The sequence below is a fragment of the Musa acuminata genome, chromosome BXJ2-11 (genome assembly GCF_036884655.1).
Source record: "Musa acuminata AAA Group cultivar baxijiao chromosome BXJ2-11, Cavendish_Baxijiao_AAA, whole genome shotgun sequence".
Classification (NCBI taxonomy): Eukaryota; Viridiplantae; Streptophyta; class Magnoliopsida; order Zingiberales; family Musaceae; genus Musa; species Musa acuminata.
Window position 1 is genome coordinate 10,185,376 of NC_088348.1, and position 25,163 is coordinate 10,210,538.

The 25,163-nt window shown below is 35.3% G+C and overlaps 2 protein-coding genes across 4 annotated transcripts in view; both read right to left on the minus strand.

Annotated features, from left to right (window-relative positions):
- Nucleotides 1-884: 884 nt before the first annotated feature.
- LOC103971264 (N-glycosylase/DNA lyase OGG1) lies at nt 885-5,565 on the minus strand. The gene is made up of 4 exons (XM_009385250.3): nt 4,686-5,565; nt 2,648-2,858; nt 1,349-1,617; nt 885-1,241 (listed from the first exon to the last, which is right to left on the minus strand). Exons 1-4 carry the CDS (start codon nt 5,462-5,464, stop codon nt 1,205-1,207), a joined length of 1,296 nt encoding a protein of 431 aa, XP_009383525.2. The 5' UTR covers nt 5,465-5,565; the 3' UTR covers nt 885-1,204.
- A 941-nt stretch (nt 5,566-6,506) lies between these two features.
- LOC103971265 (kinesin-like protein KIN-7E, chloroplastic) overlaps nt 6,507-25,163 on the minus strand; it is a 34,572-nt gene continuing 15,915 nt past the window's right edge. The window contains exons 8-26 of one of the 3 annotated variants that reach the window (XM_009385252.3): nt 23,756-23,834; nt 22,769-22,836; nt 18,837-18,899; nt 18,621-18,725; nt 16,924-17,028; nt 16,698-16,805; nt 16,456-16,602; nt 14,743-14,925; nt 14,162-14,332; nt 13,707-13,946; nt 12,038-12,178; nt 11,839-11,964; nt 11,432-11,482; nt 11,291-11,338; nt 10,917-11,198; nt 10,040-10,786; nt 9,740-9,829; nt 9,403-9,468; nt 6,507-6,830 (exon numbers count right to left, since the gene is read on the minus strand). In XM_009385252.3, coding sequence (XP_009383527.2) covers nt 9,448-9,468; nt 9,740-9,829; nt 10,040-10,786; nt 10,917-11,198; nt 11,291-11,338; nt 11,432-11,482; nt 11,839-11,964; nt 12,038-12,178; nt 13,707-13,946; nt 14,162-14,332; nt 14,743-14,925; nt 16,456-16,602; nt 16,698-16,805; nt 16,924-17,028; nt 18,621-18,725; nt 18,837-18,899; nt 22,769-22,836; nt 23,756-23,834 — 2,775 coding nt within the window. In that variant the 3' untranslated portion in view covers nt 6,507-6,830; nt 9,403-9,447. Of the gene's footprint in view, nt 6,842-9,402; nt 9,469-9,739; nt 9,830-10,039; nt 10,787-10,916; nt 11,199-11,290; nt 11,339-11,431; nt 11,483-11,838; nt 11,965-12,037; nt 12,179-13,706; nt 13,947-14,161; nt 14,333-14,742; nt 14,926-16,455; nt 16,603-16,697; nt 16,806-16,923; nt 17,029-18,620; nt 18,726-18,836; nt 18,900-22,768; nt 22,837-23,755; nt 23,835-25,163 lie in introns of all 3 variants that reach the window. The other 2 variants (XM_009385251.3, XM_065134512.1) reach the window with 2 other exon arrangements.

Genomic DNA, 25,163 nt, shown 5'->3' on the forward strand with positions numbered 1-25,163 from the left:
CCCAGAGAGAATTGTAAAATAATCTCAAATAGCATCTTATATCCTTTAGTTTTACTAGCTCCAAGTTTATTACATCATTATTTATTTATCATCATGAGAACTATATGATATCATTATCATAGATAGTAATACACTCAATTTTTACGGTAGCTCTCACACTAAGTTCTCTAGAAAATATTAGGGTGATCTTCGTTATTATTTCTTAGATATTGGGAGGATTCTAACATTGAAAAAGATTTTTCTTTCCCGAGATGAATACATCAGTCTTACGTTATATGGTGCAAAACAAGTGCAAACTCCACAATCTATTTTTTAATATCCCTTAAAAAGATGGATCTTCTTATGTGATTGGAGTCTTACAATATTTGTCATCTCTTACATACATGACCAAATATTTTATTTTCTATTAATAAAATAAAATCCTATAGATACATTGGGATGCTATGAAACGATTGCTACCGTATTTAAAGAACACTCCATAATATTATGGATTACATATTCATCGTAACTAATCTCTCCATTTGTGCGCCTTTTCCAATGTATATTGGGATGATTTAACTTCGACCACAGCCTACGTTGTATACATCGGTGGAAATTGTATTTCTTAGTATTCTATAAAACACACAACCGTAATACGATCGATCATGAAGCAAAATATCAAACTGCGGCATCCACCGTCATTAAACTTTTCAAGGATCAATTGCTTATTTTGCTAAAATCTTCACCGGTCATTTATTTTGACAACATTGGTAGTCAGTTTTTCATTCTCCTTTGTGTTAACAAAAATGATAACAAAAGCTGATGTAATTTATTAATAAAAGTTGTGACAAGAAAAAGCTACTGATAGCCCACAAGTTTGCAGAACAAATGTAGACTCCATCATATTCCAAAACAAAAAATCCTCATTTCAAGTGATAAAAAGTTCATATAAATGTTACGTGATGTTCATAACCAAAATAAAATGTTCATAACTCACCAGGAAAAAATTGACCAGGAAATTTTTTTTCAGATATAGCTGTGTCAAGAATTGCATATATGTTTTAGCTTCAGGCAAAATAGGTCGTGCATGTTTTACCTGCAGGATAAGCCTCCACATTCGACGCTCCATGGCACATCCAAATGCAATTTGTCAACAGGAACTCCATTGCGAGCCAGTAGCACGTCCAAGGACTCCAATGCAGCAGCATATTTGGGTTAAAAGCTATCATAATTTTGTGAAAGGCTGGGAAGCATCTTCAACTCTTAACATGAGAGGTAAAATTCCTCAGGAAATATAGTTTGTAAAATTGAAAAAACAAGCAAAATAATATTGATAACAGTAGTAATGCAGGAAAGTGGTTCATATTACCTAGTGATTGAGCCATCGTCTGACAATATATTAGCGACTGCAATTTTTGTCTCTCGTTTTTCATCATCACCAGATTCTGTCTTGCTCAGGGTGGCAACCTCTAATCGAATAGGAACCTTCTGGGAAGGTAATTCACCAATGAAAAGTACATTCTGTGCCCAACCGGCATATTCCCCAAATTTGGCCACAAATGCCTCAGACACACTTCTGTAGAGCTTCGGAGTCAGCCGTGTGCCTGCAAGCTCTGGCATAAGATATCGGGTTGCAATCTGCATACACACACCAATAAAGAGCATTTGCATATCAGTCACTGGGTGACAAGTGAAGCAACACAAATCAACTTCACGATCGTAAGGAAATGAATCAAGTGTCAAGACCACATCAATTACACACAAGAAAGAAGAAAATAGAATGAACGTATGCATTAATTCAAAAGCCAGTTGTGCAAAAAAAGAATATTATTAATAAGATCAACCATGTAGAAAATCACCCAATTATGATAAGAAAAATATAAAATCTCGATAACAAGAAACCTTAATTATCCATTTTCAATCACTAGTCAATGTAGACATTTAGATTACATGGCAATGTTTAGAAACTTGTTCTTTCAACATCAAAAGAATTTAAAACCCTTTTATTTTTGACCTAGAAACATGGTGCCCTAATCATTTCAGAATTATTCTACCAAATATAAAGCACATATGCCTCTTGATTATTAGCACAAAAATACTCTGGTAGGAGTATGATTCGTTATTTACAGCTGTACTCTAAACTTCACATACAATTAATTAGAATAATACATCTACTATACAGACAAAAAAAATGTCATTTTTGACATGCCACAAGCAAAATATCTTGTGCTCTTTCCACAACACTGCAATAAGAGGCCCTGATATCTAGATTATGCTCCATTGAGTTGTGATCATGGTTTAAGATAACAGTCAGACACCATATACCATCTGGTATTGCCAGTATGACAAAGCACCAGCGATGGAACCATCAGCGAGTACCAGACTGATTTGACCTGTTGCCATAGATTGGTACCATACTATGACCTGTTACCATCAACAACTTTTTATTATTTTCTTTAGTGACATAGGATGGTACAAAGCAGTCTATAACTGTGTATTCTAGCACCATACTAATTTGATCTGTTGCCAAAACCAATGTCATACTGGTATTTAGCATTGTTCTTGCACTCATGCCAACATTTTACATTAGTTGTTGCTCGTTTCATTTAAGGCTTTCCGGAAAGCCTTTAATAACCATATGAAGAATAAAAAAGCACAGAAAAGTTACCTGCCAAACATGAGTATCGACAGGGATGGCATGGTGCTGATCAAGGGAGAAAAGAGCAATGCAAGCAGCGACCTTAGGTCCCACCCCTGGTAGAGTGCAAAGTGCATCGATCACCTCATCAAGCTCCAAGCCACGAAGAGAGGCAAGCCACTCTGCACCTCCACCAGGCTTTGCTTGCAGAGCTCTAACTGCACCAACAATGTATTTTGCCCTGCTTGCATGTTACGTAAACCTTACTTAAAGTATGCAGAAATTAACCAATTAAACAATCCAGAGCACTGTTGATTTCCATCAACCAAGGAAAAGAGAGTAGAAAAGGAAGAAAATAGGGAAACAAAGAATGTAGAGGAATTAAGAGAGATATTACCCAGAATAGGGTCATTCATTTTAAGAAATAAAAACTGCAAATGATGACCATTGATGACTTCAACTATTTATTTCAATATCTTACTATGTATAAAATTACAATAAAAGCCGTCAAGATAAACTATATAACTGGTTAATTCTCCCCTCCAGCTTGCAGAAAATCAACAATTTTCAACTCGGAACACAGCAGCAAAAAGGTAATTTTGCATAAAGATTTTGTGAACAGGTCATTCAATCAAGTTACAGAATTAACATATGGAGTAAAAATCAACTTCTACATCACTGCAGATGTCAGTGTACTTGGCATGATTCATACTCTCATAAAATCCAAGATTAACTGCAACGTAAATTGCTCCTTGATTGTTTCATACAGGTTTGTGGGTTTATTAGTTCAATAACCAAGTTCCTAGATCAATAAATTTAATAAACTTCAACAGAAGTATCTATTCTGCATTGTTTTGAACAAAATCTATGTACTTCACTTTTGTTTGAAGAAGCATTCCATTTGCTGTATTTTTTTTCTGTTAATAATTCTATACATCATATTCACTTTAGTTTGCCATGAAGTCGTAATCAGAATAACCCACATAAAGTGTCCATCAGATCGAATAGTTCATCCCTAGCAAATAACAAGCATCACTTCAACACCATAACACAGGTAACACAGGAAAATGGATGATCCCAGAACACATAAAAATCATATAATAACAACTATCCTAATAAAAAATCATAAAGCATGCATCTAGATTGGATTCTAATGCACTGCAGCAAAATATTATTGTCATGTTATAAGATAACTCAGAACAGTAATTAGTTGAAAGCTCATTATACAATCCATGGTCATTCTAATATAGGAAGGTAAAAAAATTTTGTTCCTCAAAAAGACCTCATGCCGCTTTTTCCAGATAACAATAATAAATGTCAAACCCTTGAAAACTTCTTAACTAGGGGTACTATAAGAATCCACTGTATAATATAAAAAATAAAAAACAAAAACTAGAATAGCACTCAACATTTGAGTCTATAGAGATGACTTTCCTTCTCTACACCATTCAAATTTATTATTCAGTAGGACCAACTGATAATCCAAGCTCAATAAGAATCTTTGATATTTTAACTTGAGCACCAGATCAGCTGGTATTCCTCCTCATTTCAAGCTGATTCACTCACACCAAAGTAGTAGCTTAATCAAGAGTATAGTCTCATCGAAAACATATACATCAAATACCATCTAAAAGAATACAACCATTCCTCCCCATAAAGAAAATCACTTAATCTGCGTATATCCTGTATTCCAAAAAAAAAAAGAAAAAAAAACCATTGCTGCCGACTACCATGAACCCTACTCAACAACTCGTCAGAACCCCTCCAGCATGCGGAAATAATTGTTGACATAGTCAAATTCTTTTCCAGAACAATTGCATGATCCAAATAAAAATCTGTTTCTTTTAATTCCCAACTTTCTACCATAATGCTACCAAGAAACAAGATGAGCAGTCACTTCTCTTCGTGATCTTCTTCTTCCTACATCTAAATCCTGTGAGGAATCGCAGACAAAAAAATGAACATTCACCCATTCTCAGTATGTTTCACATGAATCATGCTCTATAAATCAATAACTATACACTGCACGCACTGTCACATTGATGATGGAAGCAAGATAAAAGCAAACCTGTAACCAAAGCCAGCCTCTCGCAGCTGCTGCTCTGTGACAAGAGATAACCTCTCAAGCGACGGGAACTCATGAAATTCGAACCCTCCGACCGTCCCGAGATATTCCCCAAACGACGAGAGCACGCCGACCATCTTCTCAATCCGCCCGATGTTGTTATTAGAGGAGCAGAGGAACTGGAAAACACACTCCACGGGTTCCTGCCGGAGGACACGGGCGCCGCCGTCGAACTGGCCGGCTAGCTCGGCGAAGCGTGGATCGGCGCCGGAGAAGCGGCTCCAGAGGTCGGCGAGGGACACGCCGAGGTTGAGGTAGTCGGCGAGGGCGTCTCGCACGGCGGCGCTTCTGCCGCCGTCCGAATTGTGGAGCATGAAGGCGACGCGGCCAGAGGGATCGCCGTCGAGGTGTCGGAGGGAGAGGAGGTAGGGCCCCACAACGCCGGTGAAGCGGGAGGGGTCGGTGCGGCGCCACCGGAAGGTCTGGCCAGTGGGGAAGGTGAGGGAGAGGGATAGCTCGGAGCGGGAGACAGGGAGGAGCTCCCATTCTCCAGAAGCAGCATCGGCCAAAGGGGCGGAGAGGGATCGCTGGGGCTTGAGACGGGGAGCAGTCGAGCCATGCTTCCGTTTCGTCGGCGGGGACAGCGATGGAGAAGAAGGAAGAGGGGTGGAGGGAGGCTGCAGCGGAGGCTTAACCCTCCGCCTCTTACTCATGTTTCCGGCGAGAGGAGACGGGGGTTTGGGGGCGGCGAGGGTGGCCAATAATGGCTGGAAAGGTCTCATTTCCAACCAAATTCTTAGCGATCATCCGCGGTAACATTTCCAAAGAAGGTAAACCCCACACCATATACAAAATACAGGCGAAAAGGATCGTTAGACATCTACATTGATGCATACACAAAACGATGCTGCAGTTACCGAGCAATGTCATGCTTCTGTCGATAACATTAGGAAAAATAAAATTAAATATTTCTCTATCATAACTATAAATTTTTTAAATCTAAAAATAAAATGCTAAAGAGGTCGGATAATAATTAGCTCAAAGAAAATGATAATACATTATACGGTTGAATTAGTCAAATGACAAGGGAGTGGTGATTGAAGCTACTGATCCAAAAGCTGACCATGGCCAGACCAACTGCGTGATCTCATAACACAGCATTAACTGCTCCTGGTAGATTAAGAAGATAAAAAAAGTTCACAAGTTTGTACAGATAAGTTGTACTATGATTAATCCTGGAACACATAGGATGGTTAATGATATCTTAAATTACATTAGTAAGACTTATAAAAGAAAGGGTAGCAGCTTTACTATTGGTTTGTACTCTATCTTGAAAACATTATTCAATCGACGCACTTAGGCCTTTAAACCACTTATGCAACAATCTCCAGCCGAGAGTCCCTGTGCTTCACCCCTTTCTTCCTTGTTCCCCGCCTTGTGGGACGCTTAAGGTGGAAAATCCAATCTCGTTACCGAAGGTTTGGCTTGTTGATTGAGTTCCCGAAACAGTGCCTCTATCATCGAGTATCTTTTGAGTAAAGAAGGGAAACAACAAACAAAAGATAAGATTTTCGTTGTTCCATATTAACTTAACCACTGAGAGTATTGACCCTTTTTATATATAGCCCACAAAGTCCATATGACCAACTTTACATTGCCAACTTAGTCCATATTACAACTTAATATTGCCAACTAAACAATTGAGTTGGATGGAAGCCCTGCAACTCAGAGGACACTAATTTTGTTGCTATAATTAGGCAGCATGTGCCACTTACCTTAATAGTATGCATCTGCCACTTTAAATTAGTCAGCTCTCATGCAAAATAAGGGCTACAATCCTCTACCGTTTTTTTTGTTCTGTTCGAGAAGCAGCAGTTCTAAATAATTAGGCATCGTAGATATACAACAAGTTGTTAAGCATCATCCTTTTAAGATACAACATTGCTGACAACCATCTACACTAAAGAGAACAAACTATACATGAAGAGACTGATCTGCCAAAAAAATTATCATATTCAGACTCGTGGCAGTTATATATAACTATAGTTACTATTTAAGACTGGGATGAGCTGCAGAACTCATATTGTGCCGAAACAGACTGGACTGCCTCCATTGTGAAATAGATAAAGATGCAAGATCCTTGAAAGTCTAGACACATCCTACATGTAAGGATCAAGAGTTTAGTAAAAGAAAAGGCACAAGGCCAGAAGTTAAATTGATATAAATATACGAAATAAAACTTCCTAATGGCTGATGGGGAAAGCATGTTATCAGATTAACAACTCAAACAAAAAGAACAAAGTTCAATGCATTGTGGTCAGTGGTTAAAATTGAAACAACAACAAAGCTTGTGACCTAAATCAGCTATATATGCTCATTGGCAACACTTCATACTGTAGAATTAAATGAGGTAGTTGTCAACACACGTAAGCATGATAAAAACTTTGCTAAAGCATTGTTTAAATTAAAACTGTCAAAAGCCAGCCATACAACCCAATTAAATAACATACAACAGGCTTTCTTTTCCTTGTAATTGTTTGGGAGACTCATTCACATGCAATTCTTACAATGTATTTTTCTAAATAGAGTCATGCCAGCAAAAAAGCCACTTACTAAATAATGAATTTTAAACAATTTGAAAACCTAGAATCCATTTGCCACTGGACAGAATTACCTCAACCAACACATATAGTGATCATGACAAATATACTTGAATGCCGGGTTTGACGTACCGAAACATACCGCTCACTACGGGCAGTACGTACTGATCCAACAAAGGACCAATATGGATGGTACATCGGTATACTCCAGTATACCATGCATCAGTACAGCTCGTTATATATCATACCGATAGCTAGTCGATACACCGGTATGGACCGGTAATGCAAACCATGCTTGAATGTTAGAATATTTATGTTTGGTGAGTTCATGTAAATTTAAGCCCATTATATTCTTAACATGGATTCTTAAAATAATTTCCTAAATGACCTAGACCTTAATCAACCGACCATTGTGTACTTCCAAACATGATCCTAGATATCATGTAGTCAACCAACCTTTTTTGGTAGCCAAAATTGATCACTGATTCAAGAAATCAAACAGAAAAATAAATAAATTCACTAAATAAAGGTAAAATTTTTAGCTGAGAAAAACCATCAAGATCAGGAAAATTATCCTAAACCAACATGATCCAGCCCTAGTTCGCATCATTCAATTGAGACCTAACCAAAGAACAGAAACCAAACACTGCAGGAACTGAACTGCATCAGGTTAGGCAGAGAAAGGGAGAGTGCAGGAAACAATGGGTATGAAGCATTTAAGAAGAGTCGAGGAATCAGGGTACATTGGCCATTATGTGGTCATAAACAACTCCAACTCAATGGGCAGCCTGGTTGAATGGTTTCAATTTCTCTAATACTTCTTCATAACAACCCAACCACAAGCCAACCTCAGGTCATCTCAGCAGATTACCCTTGGCTATAAAAACTTGTCAATACAAATTACATGGAGGGAGGCCATAAACTGATAGAATGACTATAAATTTTCCTTAAATTCTATAACAAAAAATGCATGCCATAGAACAAAGGACCTATCTGAACCTTCAGCAATGACTACAGAATTTGTTCTATTCCATGTCGTTTGGAAGCATCTCTGCCAAATGGGAGTTTTCTTTTAAGTAGCATATTGCCACCTATGAGACTCAAAGAGAGAGAAAACGATAACGAAGAAACTAAAACCATTAGCAGACACAGGAAGATAACAACTGACCATGTCTAGGGTTAACATAGCACTCAAATATGAGTTGTGGGAGAAAAAATAAATGTTGTTATTCCACCGAAATGCACTAATAAAGACCTAGAGCTCTTCAACTATGATGCTCAAAAGCAAAATAACTTGCCTAATTTATACAATATCAATACTAAAACACTTAATAGTAATTAATTTAAATTAGAACTCATATAACCACTACCTAGTTGCCCGAAGAGAGCCAAGATTAATCTAAATATAATTAAAAAATTAAACACCCCAGGTTGGAGTAGGTTTAATACAACTTAATTTCCACTTCTTTCAGAGGCTATTTCTGCAAGTAGCCATCCTCAAGCTGGGTTATATCACTCCAGAACAAGTACTTGGAATCCTGTTATAGCTCTGTTGGAGGCAAGCAAGGACTGTGATAACCTTGTACCACCTCCAAAGTCACCTAACCAAGAGATTTGAGGCAGGAGAAGACCAGAGAAGCCTTGGGCTAAACTCATTTGGAATGATAGGGGATGCTTTTTAGCACATGCCATTCCTTTTGTCAATGCCTCCATTTGTTCAACTCTGCCCTTCTTAGTTGTCAGTAAACTTGAATGGATATGATCACAACTACATTATAGTTCTTATGGCCCCTCACTTTGTTTCAATGTGAACAGTACAAATAACTACAATGAGAAAAAGTAATTGCCAAGCTTTTATATTGCGAGTAAACTAATTCAGTTGCAAATCTAATATCACCAGGAAAGCTGTTATAGTTATTAGGAAATTGCATATTGGTCTATCCTAGATTTATTAGATCTATCAGAAGGTTATTATGCTTAAGCTTGAAATCCTACAAAAGCTACCAACAGCATTCTCATATTTGTCTTCTTTAGTCTTAAGTTAGTTGTAGTAAGCGTTATAGTATTGAGCACAGAACAGGATATTGACAGAAAAAGTTGAGAATATCTGGGATACTAACCTTGGGAAGAAAGAAAAATAACTTGATTTCTGCAGACTTCACCTTCTATTGAACCCGCTTTGTCACCTACAATTAACAGCAGAACAAATTAAAAGTTAAAGCAGGTACTGGCTGAAGACTGACCTAACAAGCGCTTACTTTCAGAAATGTAAACATATAGAAAAGGCCAAAATTGATATAAAGCACAATTACGGGATATACTTGGAAGCTACAAACAGACAAGGATTATTTTGCAAATCAAACTATCTAACATCAAAAAGGAAAACACAGAAATGGACACCAAAAGCTATCTAATAGCTCCACTATTGCAGTGCAAGGAATTGCACTATGCCAGTACCTTCTCTTGGCATATCTTTGATAATGCTCCAACGTGAAAACTCTGTAGTTCTTCAAGTGTTCTGTTATCTAAGCCAATGAGATCTTCACCCTGAGATAGAGGATGTAGTATCATTATAACCCTTACATAGACTGAATTTATTTTATATACATTATTCAGCCATGCAATTTCTTATTTTCATTGCTGTAGAGTGTAGACATCACCAGACTGCATCCAGTATGAGTAAAAGTAACAGCTTTCATTAAGAACGACCAAAACTAGGAACATGTAGAGATGTAACAGGAAGGCAAAATTGCAAACCTTTAATCTAGAAATAATTCCTTCTAATTCCTTAGACCTTCTTGTTTCAAGTTCGTAAGCAGCTCTTGTATCTTCCAAGATACTTACGCCATCTGTGTTCACATTTCCAGGTAACTTATCTCTCATGAACTTTACACAACTATTACCATTAGAAAGAAGAACACCACTTTGTTTAGATTGAAAGTCATATTCATTCAGACTTTCGGTTAAGGTTTCCGCTGAATTCACACCATTTTTCTTAATTTTTGCAACAAGCACCCACATATTTGCAAGCTCATTCTCTAATTCCTGTTCATGTTGTTTTGCCTCATTGATTCTTCTTTGTAGCTCTGCCTCTCTTTGATCTTTTTCAGATAATGCAGCAGCTAAAGATGCTTCTCGTTGACGTCTTGTTGCAAGCTCTTTCTGTAACTCCTCAAAAAGGGCTCCATTATCTGGCCTTTTCAAATAAGTATCCGCTCTTATATTATAATGGTCTTGCTTTCCATCACACTGATTATATCTCTGGCAATTAGATCTCCCAATTGACAGTTCTTTCATTGTGGCTAAATCGCCCGTCAATTTTGCATTTTGGTAAGAAAGTTTAGTAACTTCTTCAGCTAGATTTCTAAGCTCAACAGCGGCAGCTGCAGCCAATTCTTTGGCATAAGAAGCTTCCTCTGCTAGCTTTTGACTATGAATTTCAAGTCCATCTTTTTCTTCAGCTAATATAACCTTTTCTTGCTTCAAATTCTCAATCTCAGTAGCCTAAATGTTCAAAAGAAACATAAAACATCACTATAGTAATATTATCAATTGGTACTTCATGAAGCTATAGAATGGTGATTAACCCAGGAGATTTTTGCTTAAAACATATTACGAAGTGTTAAGAGAGAACCTGCATGAGAACTTGTGACTTCAGGGACAATTCACTATGGCACCCCTTAGAGACATCATCCGAGTCATTAGCAAAGCAGTTGGAATTTGAGACTTTATTGTTGTCAGCAGAAGTCTCACTGGACGTAATTGGTCCATCTGACAGTACACCATTTTCCGCAGATGCTTCAGCTAGACAAGTTCTACTAAGGCTATCCTCTCTTTTACTGCATTTGTCCGTCAAAGAAGAAATCTGCTTCCTCAGTGATGAAATGGTTTCACGAAGTTCAGTATTTTCAGATATCTGTTGATTTTTTTTCCCCAAAAACATTGTCAGAATGGTGCATCTTATTCCTGAATGAAAACTAGAATTACAATGCCATCATCCATTTTCACCTTCATCTGCAGCTGCTCTTGAAGAACTCTGTTATCCGCAGACATGATCTAAACGGAGGAAACCACAAGAAAATAAACAATATTCCCATGACTGACAAAACAAACGTGTTAGGAAAAGTAAACGGCAAAACTACGCTAAACCTCAAGTTCAAATGTCTTCTCGCTTAACTGAGTTGTTAGTTTTGACAGTGTCTGCAGAAATATGAAGTTTGCCCATCAGATATTATAGAAAGAAATCACACAATGACAGCAATAACAGAGCAAATACTAAATTTGTATCACTTTGCAGAATAGAAATACAAGCAGATACTTAGACATATGAGTCACCATGGTTAGCCATAGCTGCAAAACCAGAAATAGCTGGCTTTTCAAATGCAAAAGAACCAATCCAAAAGTAGTAACCTGATTACAGTATTTGTTTAGGCTAAGCAGGCACCATTATTTTATTAGTTATTTAAATTCTAATTTTAGAGCTCTTGGAAGTATTCAACAAGGGAGGAAGCTTGGAACATTTCATAAGTTTCAGATATCATTACTATGTGAATTACCTGGGAGATCTCATTGTTGTTTGATGGATGTTGGCCCACTTCTAAAGAACCAACCATCCGTTGCTCAAGAACATGCATCTGCTGCTTTTTCTCATTGATTTCATTCTTCAGCTTCTGCATTTGCTCCTACAAGAACACAAAATGAATCATATAAACAACCATCACAAGTATCAGCAAATTTATTTTGTAGCATGTATACCTGGATTTGGATGTCTTCAGGATCGTTAGCTGCTTGCTCTGATAACCGTTTAAGAGAGCTTGTACAGAGTGCTACTTCCCCAGCTAACATTTTGACTTGCTCATTGAGTAGATCCATTTGATCAATGATAGTTGTTCCTGTCTGCAAGGCATTCAGTATTTTATCTCATGAATGATTATAGCAGTAAAATAGTGAAGAATGACTAGAAGTTCAACCAGCAAAATTTTCAGAAAAACACATTCAATAGTCTAGATCTTTGTTAAAAAATGGGAGTATCAGAATGTGATATATCAACTATCTCTACCTATTTATGATTAATATAACATAGAAAGGTTATTATACAATAACGAACTCAACAAATAAACAATCTAAAAATTTAAAGGAAATTAGATTTATTAAAAATATGAATTTTCAGCCATCCTTGAGTACATAAGCAAAGACTCAGGTCATGAAAGGAGACAAAATGATAAAGATTTTTTAAAGTGAACATAAATTCTTTATCTGAATAAAAAATCACTTAGAAAGAAGGCAACATGGATAAGATGAGGACAATGCTATGCATCGTTAAGGTACAAAATTCTGAGTTCTTGGAATATGAAACTGCAGTTGATGAGGCAGATATACACAAGTCACACAAGAAATGCCATATAAGTTATCTTTAATGAAATTAGCTTAAGACTCATCACAAAATGGAGATTCCTAGAAAAAATTGTGTTATTTCAGTTATAAAAAGATGATCATGTAAGTTCAGAAAAAGATCAAGTTATGATGAGCATACAAGTTATTAACAAAGTGAAAATATTCACCGAGCATGTGGCTTGCTCTTAATAAAATCCATAGGAATGATGAACCATATATAACATTGTATGAAAAGAACACATTAAAAAAAAACATAATGAAAAAAGAAAAAAAAACATACAAGGAATACATTGCCTAAACTATCATAAGTATTCTGAGAAAAATCTGAACTTTAAATGATAGTAGGAGACTAAAGTAACTAGATGCAGTTCCTTGATTACCTTCCATGTAATTTTTTGTTATTTTTAAGAAAAAAGGTGTTCACATTTATCCCTTGTCTCTGCTCTTTCATTAGGGCTTTGGAACAAACAATTCTGGCTGAAAAATAATGGGAAAAAAAGATATGCATGAGAGTTTAAACTAGACTAACAGAACCAGTGACTGCTAAATTGAAGCCTTCTCTTAGTCGATGAGATATGTGGCTTATATCCATCAGGTACTATGCACAAGTCCAAAGTCTTATCCCACTAAATTTGCAGTTTTCTTGTTCTACATCTTTCCTTTGATTCTTATTGAGCTCAGGCTGTTCTTGTTTGTACAGTATTGTATAGATTTCTTGCAAACCTGAGCATCCTACAAATAGAATACCCCAAGAAATTGGAGCTTTAGGAGTTGGAAGCATGCTTTTGATTGCTTCAGGTGCCTCAGTATTATAATAATATATAGATGATGATATAACTATTTTCTACGCCATAATTGGTGGGAAGCTGTTGGGAAGGGTAAAATTTTCACCACACCAAGGGTTGGACAGTAATGCAAAGGGCATTTGACCACAGCAAAGGAGTAAATATTGACAAAGTGGTTACATAGAATTTCTATTGGACTGCATAATATCCATGGATATCTATTCAGTTTTTTAAGCATGTCTCACCGGTGGAAGCCGACGACCTTTAACTGTGACACCAAATAAGTCGCCTGCTTGGGTTCTTTCTGCAAAGGAGTCAACTATTGGCGAAGGATCATCCCCCTTTCTACTAATAGATCTTCTTCGCCCATCCTTCTGATCAAACAACTGCTGCTTCTGCTGTGAGGACTGTGAAGAGGATGGTGACCCACCAACAGAATTCTCACTCTCAGCACTAGGCGAAAGTCCAGAAAGTTGTTCTGGCTTCTGCATCAGAGACAAATTACAGTCATGGATACTAGCTTTCTACATGTTTAAGAATAAAAATCATGAATCAAGTTCTTTGGTGAGGAATCTAGACAACATGAAACACATTAATATTTGCTAATCCACATTGTGCAGCATAACACATACAAATATGAAACAAGTGACTAGGAGAGTGTCATTCAAGGTTGAACCACAAAAAGGAGATGATTGCTTACCCTTAATTTGAACCATCCAAGCATTCCACTCTTCTTACTCCTTTTGTCAAACCTCAATGGTTCATCTAGACTGCTACTGTCTAATCTTCCTTCTGCAGAAAGCTCTGAGTCAAGCGTACCATCCTCATCATCAATCAAGTATTCCCGTTTCCTATCGGGCAAATAGGCTAGCTGCAATAACAACAAAATTTGAAAGAAATAAGGATAATAAGAGACCAACACAGTATTTATAACTATATTTAAACACGGGATTTAGATATTGTTACAAATAGATCAGAAATCATCAAAATCAAAATAATTCCAGCAAATTACCATATTTTAACAGTGGAAGCTAGTATGTCTGAGAAGTAGACTAGGAAGAATTATCATTGAAACCATTCAATCTGACCAACTATGTTGAACCAGTTAAAACTACTCTCAACTGAACATTTAATGTCCAAAAATATGTTTCACATCACGCTGGCAAACACTTCATATATTCCATGCACCCCATACACACATTAGCACTAATAAAGGAAAGCATAGTGAAAAATAGTTTAAATAAGTATATTAGAAAAAGGAAATTGTTGAAGAGGAACAACCTCATCTTCTCCGAAGGAGTGTCTACGTCTATGCCCACCCTTCTCAGAAATATTTGATGATAAACTATTCTTGGTGGATACCAAGATAAGTTTTGTCAGCCGTTGAATCCTACCCATTAAGGCTGCTTTTGCTTCCTCCTCTTCCTCCAGCCTTGATTGCAACTTGACTTGGCCAGCTTCCAGCTTTAACAAGACAAATAAAATGACTTTAGCATGTAAGTTTAAAAGCATAAAGTAACACACGATCAGGTGGCATAAGTATGAAAACCTGTTATCAGTTACTTGATATATAGAAAAATAGTGATTCTCAAGTTAAAAACTTGAGAAATATAAGGATACATAATTATGTATCGATGCATACATACTTTCTACTCGAACTTAAGATCCTGCACCTTGGCAACAAATAAATCCACAGAAGAAAAAGCTGGTGGAAAGGCAATGGTCATGTTTAATGAAACCCCAAGATCTCTTATTTATCTTTCCCATTTTTTCTGTAGGTAGTTGTACTTTAGGGTGATAACAAGGTCATACAAATCAGAATATGACAAAATAGAAGTCAGCTAATCAGAAAAGACATACCATCATCTAAATGTCGCCCTCACGCACCATCAATTACATATGTCATCATCTAACCATCACCACTTCCATTTACTCACTTGTTCTCACTGGTGTCACTGCCCACTCGCTCTCACCATTGTCCAGCTTTAATAGGGATATGGGAAAAGGGCACTATATAGTATAAAGTATATATATAGAATATAAAAAATATATTACATGATTATACTTAAAGTTAAATAAAATATATAAGTATATAGTATATCCTTATGTAGTGAATATTTACATAAAATTATAACTATTAAGTAAAATATATTAAGATATTTCATAATATTTTCTATTTTTTATATTTTATGATTTTCTGCTTTCTTTTTTGAATTATAAATTGCTTTTGACTCAATTCCATGGCCACCAATTCGCCCTATCAATCTCAATCCCATCGCTGATGGCCAATGCAAATCCTCACTCTGTTCTCGCAAACTACAACTAAAACCAGTATTTAAATGAACACAGAAATTGAGATGTAAAATTCACCAACATAAAGAAAACAAGATATTAGAGTCTGTTCATTAGGTAAAAGGGCAGATAAATGTGTTGGCTGCAAAATGTGAAAACAAAGCAAGAAGTAGAAGAAACAGCATCTCAGAAGGAAATTGCAATAAGAGAAAAGGGGAAAGATAAAGAAAGAAAAAAAGAATGAACTAATTCTGTCGAATCCCAGTTCCCAAGTCTATATTTCCATGGATAATGAATACCTATTTTTCTACTGGCTAGTCTTTTTCCCAACTTAAAGACTGGAACTCCATCTCTGTGACAAATAAATTTAATTTGGACCCTTCTATGACATAGATCTTGCAGTTACACGTAAAAAAGATAAGTAAAAGACAATGGCCATCAACAACAGCAACAGAGAATTTGCTACTGTTGTCGCTGTTGTTGTAATAAACATAACCAAGTAGCAACACCTTGTTGACATGTTAGATAGCTTGAAATTGATCTGTTACTGCAATAACCTGATAGGATACAAGCATAACAGGAACACACCACACCATAGTACACCGCAACAAAAATGTAAAGCATAGTGTACATTGAATTTCTAATATCAGAGTAAGTACTTACAGGATGTGTCATTTATATTGTGAAACTAAAAACACTAACCTGAAGTTTCAAATTAACAAGATCTTCTTGGTTGGAAGCAATCATATATGGGTTTTCCATCATGCCACGTTTTAGTTGCTGCAGCTCTTGTTTTAGACACGAAATCTCCTTTTGATATTTCTTTATAAGGGACTTCTCATCCATTATCTACGATAGCATATTAATCATCTCCAGTCACCATGGACAATGCATTAACAGACACAAGTATCCAACAAAATTATTAAAATAAGAACTCGATTTACCTTATTCTGAGAAGCTTTGATTTCCACATGTTTGCTACGATGTGCAAACTTCAGTGTATTATGTGTCTCTTCACTATTGCTAGAAGCAGGTGTGACTGTGCAGATAAGCTACCAAAAGTACAAAAAATGAGACAAGAAAACACAAATAAGAGCCATGTTCACTGAACATAAAAAGAACGATATATTAAAAGTTTAAAACTATTCTGTGGGAAAAATAATAACTCACAGAAATCCGACCATGTCCGCTAAGAGAAGACTGCAGTAAGCGGGTAAGTTTGGAATCTCTATAAGGAATATGTGTAGCCTTACCATCTGTTAATTTTGATATAACCTGGGGAGATAAACATCAATCTTAGAGGGCAACAATAGCCAACTCGACAATAGGTTCTAAGAAATGGAAACAGTTAGAAGATAAAGCATACAATTACAAGCATAAAATGCAAAATTGTAAATCAACATGATGAAATATTAACAGTCTCAAAAGTGTGTTTACAAAATGAAAAAGCAAATACTAGGACAACTTTGTGATGTGTGCATAAAAAAGTTTAATTGTTTTTTATGATATCTAAGTATCTTATTTCATGGTCATTATAGAAAAGAGTACAGATTTCATCTTGTTTGCCTCAAAAAACATGCTCACCATACGCTGGAGACAGATAGCAAAAATAAAATAAAATAGAGGGAATAGTAAACCATTGAAAAGGCTTACTTTCAAACAAAGAGGGCATGCGAACACAAGGCTTTAAGTACGTTTATTATTTTTTAATGGTTCGGACCAGACCGCCCAAAACGAGGATGGTACACAACTACGCATACCAATTCACAGTTGGACCACTCATTTCGTTCTGGACCAAGCTAAACGCTAAACATTGCCCTCAAGAAAAGTAAAATACTTTTGATTGATCTGATGCTCATCAAATTCGAATCTATGTCAAATGTCTCAACTTGCACAAATTGTATGCGATAAGTTAATTCTATCATAAGCAATCGCACTTATACTAGGACAAAATTCTAAACTCACATGACATTCAAAGGATGTTTGTATCAGTACATATTTCACTTCATATTTTATTCGTTTGAAAAATCTGTATTTTCATGACTAAAATAAAGATGCCATCCTGCAGAGAGGCTAGATCTTTTATGTCATATACCCCATTAAACTCTATAAGAGGCAATAACCTTAGTTAAATTGTGCACATTTTAATCTTTCTTTATAATTTCTAATATGGTCTTCTAAATGCCACTAACACTAGTCGCCTCACCTCTTCTAACTACAGCATCTACAAGTCTCTGTAGCACATTTACATTTCATCTTAAACAATTCTACCCCATCTTATCCTCTATAGAAGCTACATCTTATTATTCACAAAGACATGAGGATAACTTAGTTCTACTTATTTGATAGTCTTTCTAGAAGTAAAATAAATCTTAGATATCAACTCATATTGATCCTCTTTAGGACCAGTATGATATGTTGATTGAGTACGGTATACCTAGTAATACCACTAAAAATAGTAACGAAGCACCAACTGAAGTGTCAACATACCTCAACACAAAAAGGTATTGTTGCATATTGTAAAGTGAACTCAGGATATCCCAAGCTGAAGGAAACAACAATAGGGCATTCAAAGAAAAACCCCAAAGAGACACCAGCTGTGAAGTTGTTCATCATGGTTTACTTTATACAAGCCAATTTTACTGCCCACCAAGACTACTACTAAACTTGACAGTCTGGTTTCTCTAGCTTGCCTCCATAATATCTTGCTTGAAATAAGATTCAGTTTTGATGTGCTTGCCTCAGAAAAATCAAATTATTGATAACAGATATTAAAGCTTCATCTTCAAAATGAAGTTCAAACCAGTCATAGGTACTGAGTATAGCAAAGTGAGTATTAAAAACGATTCAGGGGAACAGTTGCTTACAGTCCCAAGAGTAAGTAAACTCTTGTTAATGTATGAACCTTCTTTACGTCGTAAACCAGTTGTTTCAGTCTTAGAACTTTCCGATCCAGCAAGGTCAATCAAGTTCTGAAGAGGATTTTCAATTTTTTAAATGCTAAATCGAAATCATTAAAGTATCTAATGGGTAAAATCTAAATGTTACTTGTCAAAAGAAATTATTTGTAATAATAAACTTACCAACTGAGACAATCTCACATCTTCACCATCTTCATTTTCACCAGTCGGACTGCTCTCAATTGTCTGCAGGCTTACATATATAAGGTTATATATATGAAAACATAAAGCAACATTTAAATACTCCTTTTCTATCAGATACATGAAAAATTAAAACCAAAAGCTGCATTCAATTTCATCATAAAGCAGTGGTTAATTCATCATAATCATCTATGGAAGATTAGAAGCATGGCAAAGAAGACTCAAAGAATCTAAAAATAGGAATGTAACCTAAGAGAGACTTCATGATAATGCAAGGAAGTTCAACATGCATATACTACTAAAAAAAATCATGCTTTAAGGATTGGCAAATTTGTAAAAATCAGAATAATTTTAAAAGACACGAGCTAAAATAGTTAAAATTATAAAAAGATACAAGGCTTATGATAATTTTTTATGATAAGTTAGGAACTAACTATGATAGAAATGATATATTTTGAATTGTTAAAACTAGGAAAAGAATGGATAAGAATTTATGCAATAATAGATAGATGAAAATAAAAATAATAGATAAATGAGAATAAAAATATACTTGTCAACTAAAAGGAGATTAAAGAAAGATAGAGAAATTATTTTTATCAATTATTTAATAAATATTTATTAAAGATAGAAAATAGTGACAGGTTTAGCAATCAGAGAATTTCATAAAATTAAAAGAAACTAAGAAAAAAAATATTTTAAAAAATACAAAAAGAGCATGGAACCTGATGGTATTCCTATTATGGTATGAAAGAGTTTAGAAGATCAAAGGAAAGTTTGATTGATTAATTTATTTAAAAAAAATTTGAGAATTAGAAAGATGTCTGATGAATGCAGAAAATGTACCAATTTATTATACTAAGGCATATATCAAAACTGTGTAATAATAGAGGTAATGAGACAATGCATGAGAAACCGTAGGAAAGAGTGATTAAAAGTAGAATAAGATGTGAAACAAATATCTCAGAAAACTGAACATATATGAAATTGTAGGAAGAGTGATTAAAAGTAGAATAAGATGTCAAACAAATATTTCAAAGAACTGAGCATAAAGTACATAGAGATTTATGATAGTATCTAGTGAGATTTTTGTTATTATAGGATTAATCAAGGATCAGATTTAGAGTCTTACCTTTTTCACATTTATAGATGGACTTAGTTATATACAGACCTCCATGGTGCATTTTATATCTTGACTATGTTATCATAGTTGGTGGGTGTCTAAATAGAACTAATTATAAATTTGAGTTATGAAGACAAACGTTAGAAACTAGAGGTTTAGTTTAAGTAGGACTAAGTCTGAACGTATAGGATGTAATTTTAGTAATACTAAAAGAAGAGAGGTAATTATGCAGAATAGACAAAAAAAATTAATAGATAGAAAGTCTAGGTGTCTTTGATCAATTATTTACAAGAGATTAATGATAATATTGTCCATAGAGGCTAAACTAAATTGTCAAAGCCAAAAGGGATGGCACAAATTTAGTAAGATCACTGATGTCTTTTAGATTAAAAAAATTTCAAAGACATTTGTCAGGCCAATAATGTTATATGGATCTTAATGTTGAAACAACATATGTAAAAAATTTGTATTGATGAGATAAGAATAACGAAGTGAATGTGTGAAGTTAACAAAGAATCTACAAAAAGAACTGAACAATTAAACATAACTCTAATAGAGAATAATATGAAAAGGTATATGTTAAAGAGACAAATAGATATCGTAGTTACAAGAGATGAAAAATTAATACTAAGTGATGTGAGGAATGGATGAGGAAGACATAAAAAAATTTCATTGGAAATTATAAATAAAAAATTAAATATTTTTATTGAATAAAGAATATTAATATGCACAAAGCCCTATAGTGGAATATATATATATATATATATATATATGTACCAAACTCCAAATAGGAGTGACATACCATATTTGTGAACCTTGCATTCACTCATTAGCAAGATTTTTAAAATACCACTTGGTACAAGCAATATTATCAATCCAACATCCTACTGGTATGCTGAGCAGGATATATCATATTGTACAGGGCTTGCACCATCAGATACTGGTCCTGTACCGCCCAATGCACCTGGTACAATCCTTGTATAGAGCAATTTGTTTTGTTGTTTCTCAGCTTTTCTGGTTTTTTTTTCCAATACTCAATACATAACAACACTAGATACATTGGTACTGTGTGGTCCAACAAACTGCACAACACTACCGGTACAAGAAAATTGTGAATCTTCCTCATTGGCTTCCAAAATAATACTAAACACACCATCATAACCCAAAATCTATTACTTCAATGCAGAAACCTCAAAACATCCCAAAAACCATAGATCCCAACATCCATAATTTTCCAAGCATATGCACCTACAAATAACATTACTCAAGCCAAACGATATCCCATATTGGAGCACGTTTCCAAGATTCAACAGCGCTTATTTACGTCATGCTTGAATACAAATTGGCATTAGATAAAAACTCTAGCACTATAAGATTATGGACAAAAGATTGTGGTTATCTAATTTGAACTCTCAAGAATCCATCATGTTGTGCCAGTATTTGTTATTTTGCATAATCTAATTATCAATATAAACCCTGACTACACATAATGGGTTATTTGTATAAGTAAATTTAGCCATACCCAGATCCCACATCAGAGAGACTGGCGCTAGAATCATGTACAGGGGTTCTTTTACGAATTAGGTGAAAATCTAAGTTGCTAACAAAAGGACACCTTATGAATAAATAATATGTATTCATCATCGATGACACTAGAATACATCAAAGTCATGCAGGTTATTTTGAGAATCTAATCTGACACTTTCTGTGACCATCTAAAGATTGTGGGTGCAGTAATCAGAGACAAGCTGGGTCAAGATAGATTGAGGTAGTCTAATGAGAAGGAATCCTAATGCAACATGCCCCTTCAAGCAAATCTTGAATAATTAAGGACATTGACACCAAATAAAAAAAGGTGAAATGGCTAGGCCAAGAACCATCGTCTGGCGAGTTTCCCAATGAATAGACTATAAGGCTTCTCTTGGTTTTTCTTTTATCTCAAGCAAAGACCTGTCACCTGCATTGTGATGGAGTTCTTAAAACATAAGAATGCACTACGTCAGTGTCTGCTTTCTCTCCAGCCAATAATTTAATTACCTTCATTCCTACCATTTTATATCATTAATTCCTATTAGAACAGCTGTATCAGTTATCAATATGAACTCAATTCCCACCAAATACTTGCATCCACACACAGGGAACACATCCAATATTATCAGTACTCTTCAAGGTCTTCAGTCTTTTAGAAAAATTACACACCCAAATACAAACTTAACAAGCATCATTTTGAAAACCTGCATCCTTTATCATAAGTTGTAATATCTTAAAATATGTTCCAAATCTGTTCCAAGTCAACAACATTTCTTATATTGTTGAAGTTTTTACTTGGCCAAATTAATCTTCACATAATTCTCCAAAACCAATTTATCCAAACTAATAATTGTGTAATGAGTTATCCCCAGATGTATAATGACCAAGTCTAGAATGAATCATATTCCCAGCTACCAATGATATATGATGCTTATCTTAGTGATTTGCCTAACTCCACATTTCTTCTCCAAAGCATACAAAGGCAAAGGAAAAACTGAAGACAACGAACTTATAGATCAACAACCAAATTTTATAAAGAAAAATGAACATAAACATTAAAGACATAGGTGCACGACCGAAGCTTTCTAAAGCTTCAGAAAGTTGTTGAACTGTAAAAAGCATAGGAATCCTCCATAAGTCAAAGTTCTCATCAATAGACAACTCTAAGGAAAACAAAATTCATGAATGTCTAGCAAGCTTGGAAAAGAAATAAAAACAACCAGAATTGGTAAAAGTCACTTTGATAAATAGTAAAGATATTTACCAAGGTGAAAATAGTGTGGCTCCGGCTGCTGACTAGATTAAAATTATTAGAACCAACATGTCTGTGCTCTGCAACAAAGTACTGTTTTGAGGTCAATGGCACGAAATCAGCCGAAAGACAAAAACAATTGGCTAATAGAATGTAAGGACTTAAATAGTGAATTCAAGGACCACATAATCAAAAAGCAAACTTTACAAAAGAAAACAAAATAAAGAATATGTGAATGAATACTTATAAGCACCAAGGATAATTACAAAGGGTCCAGTAAAAACAGAAACCAAATGAAAGACAAAGAATGCATATAGACAAGGAAATTCGCAGACACAAACATACATATTATCTATAACTGATTTCAGGCTCCATTTTCCATAATCTGAAATGAGGATGACAGGCTCAAGCCATATACAATGTTAATGGTCAGATTCCTGCTCAACAAATATGTATGTCTTGCTGAAATAAGTGAACAATAACCAAAAATTTTCAGTCTAATGCAACTTACTATGAGTCTTCAAACCTCCAATATTGTCCCCAGATCACATACCAGTAACCAATGATACCAGTGACAAAAAACAATCATGACAACCATGGCAATTGCTTATGTAAATATAGACAACACAATGGCAGCAAGGATTCACAGGAACTACAAGGAAACTAGTCATGGGTTTCCACAAACCATATAAACATCTCAACACCAATTAAACAGCAGTATAAAGCAAAAGCAAGCAAAATAATGAGAAAAAAAATGTTACAAGAATAAACAAGTCAGTTTGATCACTGCACTTGTCAACATAGCTAATAGGACAAAAAGGTCTGCAAAATTAAAGCCAAAATTTCTTCAGTAGGCGATAGGAATTTTGTCAATCCTATGCACCAAAAAGATGAAATTAAAAATGAAAGGAATTGGTTGAAGCTTCTTAATTATAGTAAACATATTACAAGACCCAGTGAGTTTAACAACTAAACTAAAAATTCACTATATTGGGGTACCTTCACCGGTTGCTATCAAAGAAAGAGCATGAGCTGGAGATAGGACCACTTCTTCCTTAATTCCTTCCACATAAGTTCCCTTTATGTCAGACAAACATTGTGAACTTAGTGAAGCTTTAATAAATCTTAATAAAAAAATGCATATTACCATTAATCCAGATATTGACCATAATAATCAAAACATGATGCTTGACACAGAGACGTGAACAATCAAAGATTCAGCTGAAAGGAAATGATGGATTACTACTGTCAGTAAATTAAATCTAATCAGAATACGCTTTAACAAAATCTGCTTTTGATATAAAATAATGTCAGTGCATACAGCATCATAACAATGACTTCACACTGGCAAACAGACAAATCTCAAGCAAAGCAAATGATAAACATCTGTATATTGTAGTCAATGGCATAGAACAAAATGCATGCCATGTATCCGCAACTTCATCTTTTATTTTATCACAAGTTTGAGGAAAGGCACTTCCTCGATATAAGTGCTTTACCAAATTTAATGTTTCCCTTTAATTACAGAAACCACAATGATCAGGGCATGCATGAAGTTCCCAGTTATATGTTAATGATTTCCCTTAGAGCCAGCAACCACAGTCATCTAGGGCATGTCTTAGACACTGTTACCTGTCATAAGCATATTTCATATTGCATTATGTGAACCACTGCAGTGCATGTTAGCATGCACCAATACATCCCTGTGCACGCCACTTGGAGCAATACTGTGATTAAGGACTGCAATTTTGTATCGTCTCTTTACCAGATTGGCATGTACCATCTAATACTGGTATGTACAAACGTACGACACAGTGATATATACCAACATATAGTACAACAAAAGTACCCAACATATGGGACATCAGCATGTACTGACCAAAGAAGCACGGACACGGACACAACACAGACACGGTGACATACCATTTTAAAAAAAAAACTAGGACTCGAACACGGCGAGGATACACGGGCGTGTGTGTATATATATATTCAAATGATATGATGGAAACAATAAAAGCAATTCTAGAATTCTATTAGATCAGTTTCTGTAGACTGCAGTTCCTAATATTTCATTTTTCTCGATGTCAAAGAAAATAACAATTTCAGTTTGCACTCCTAAAGAAGGACAAGGATGCTAACAAAGATGTTAATATCATGTTACCATACCATTCTAAAGCAATAAGAGGGAAGGTAGGATGGAAAGATGCCCAATTGACTCCACGATCATGGCCTTCCAAGACATACTTCACAACAGCATGAACCCCCAAATAATTGTTCAGCTGTCGATCAACAATTGGTTGGCTAATGTTTCATGGACACACAAACTAGCAGTTCATTCGTCTTCCCATGTGAGTGATACAGATCAGGAGTTTGGGTTACGAGCAAGCAAAAGTTTAAAAATCCAATC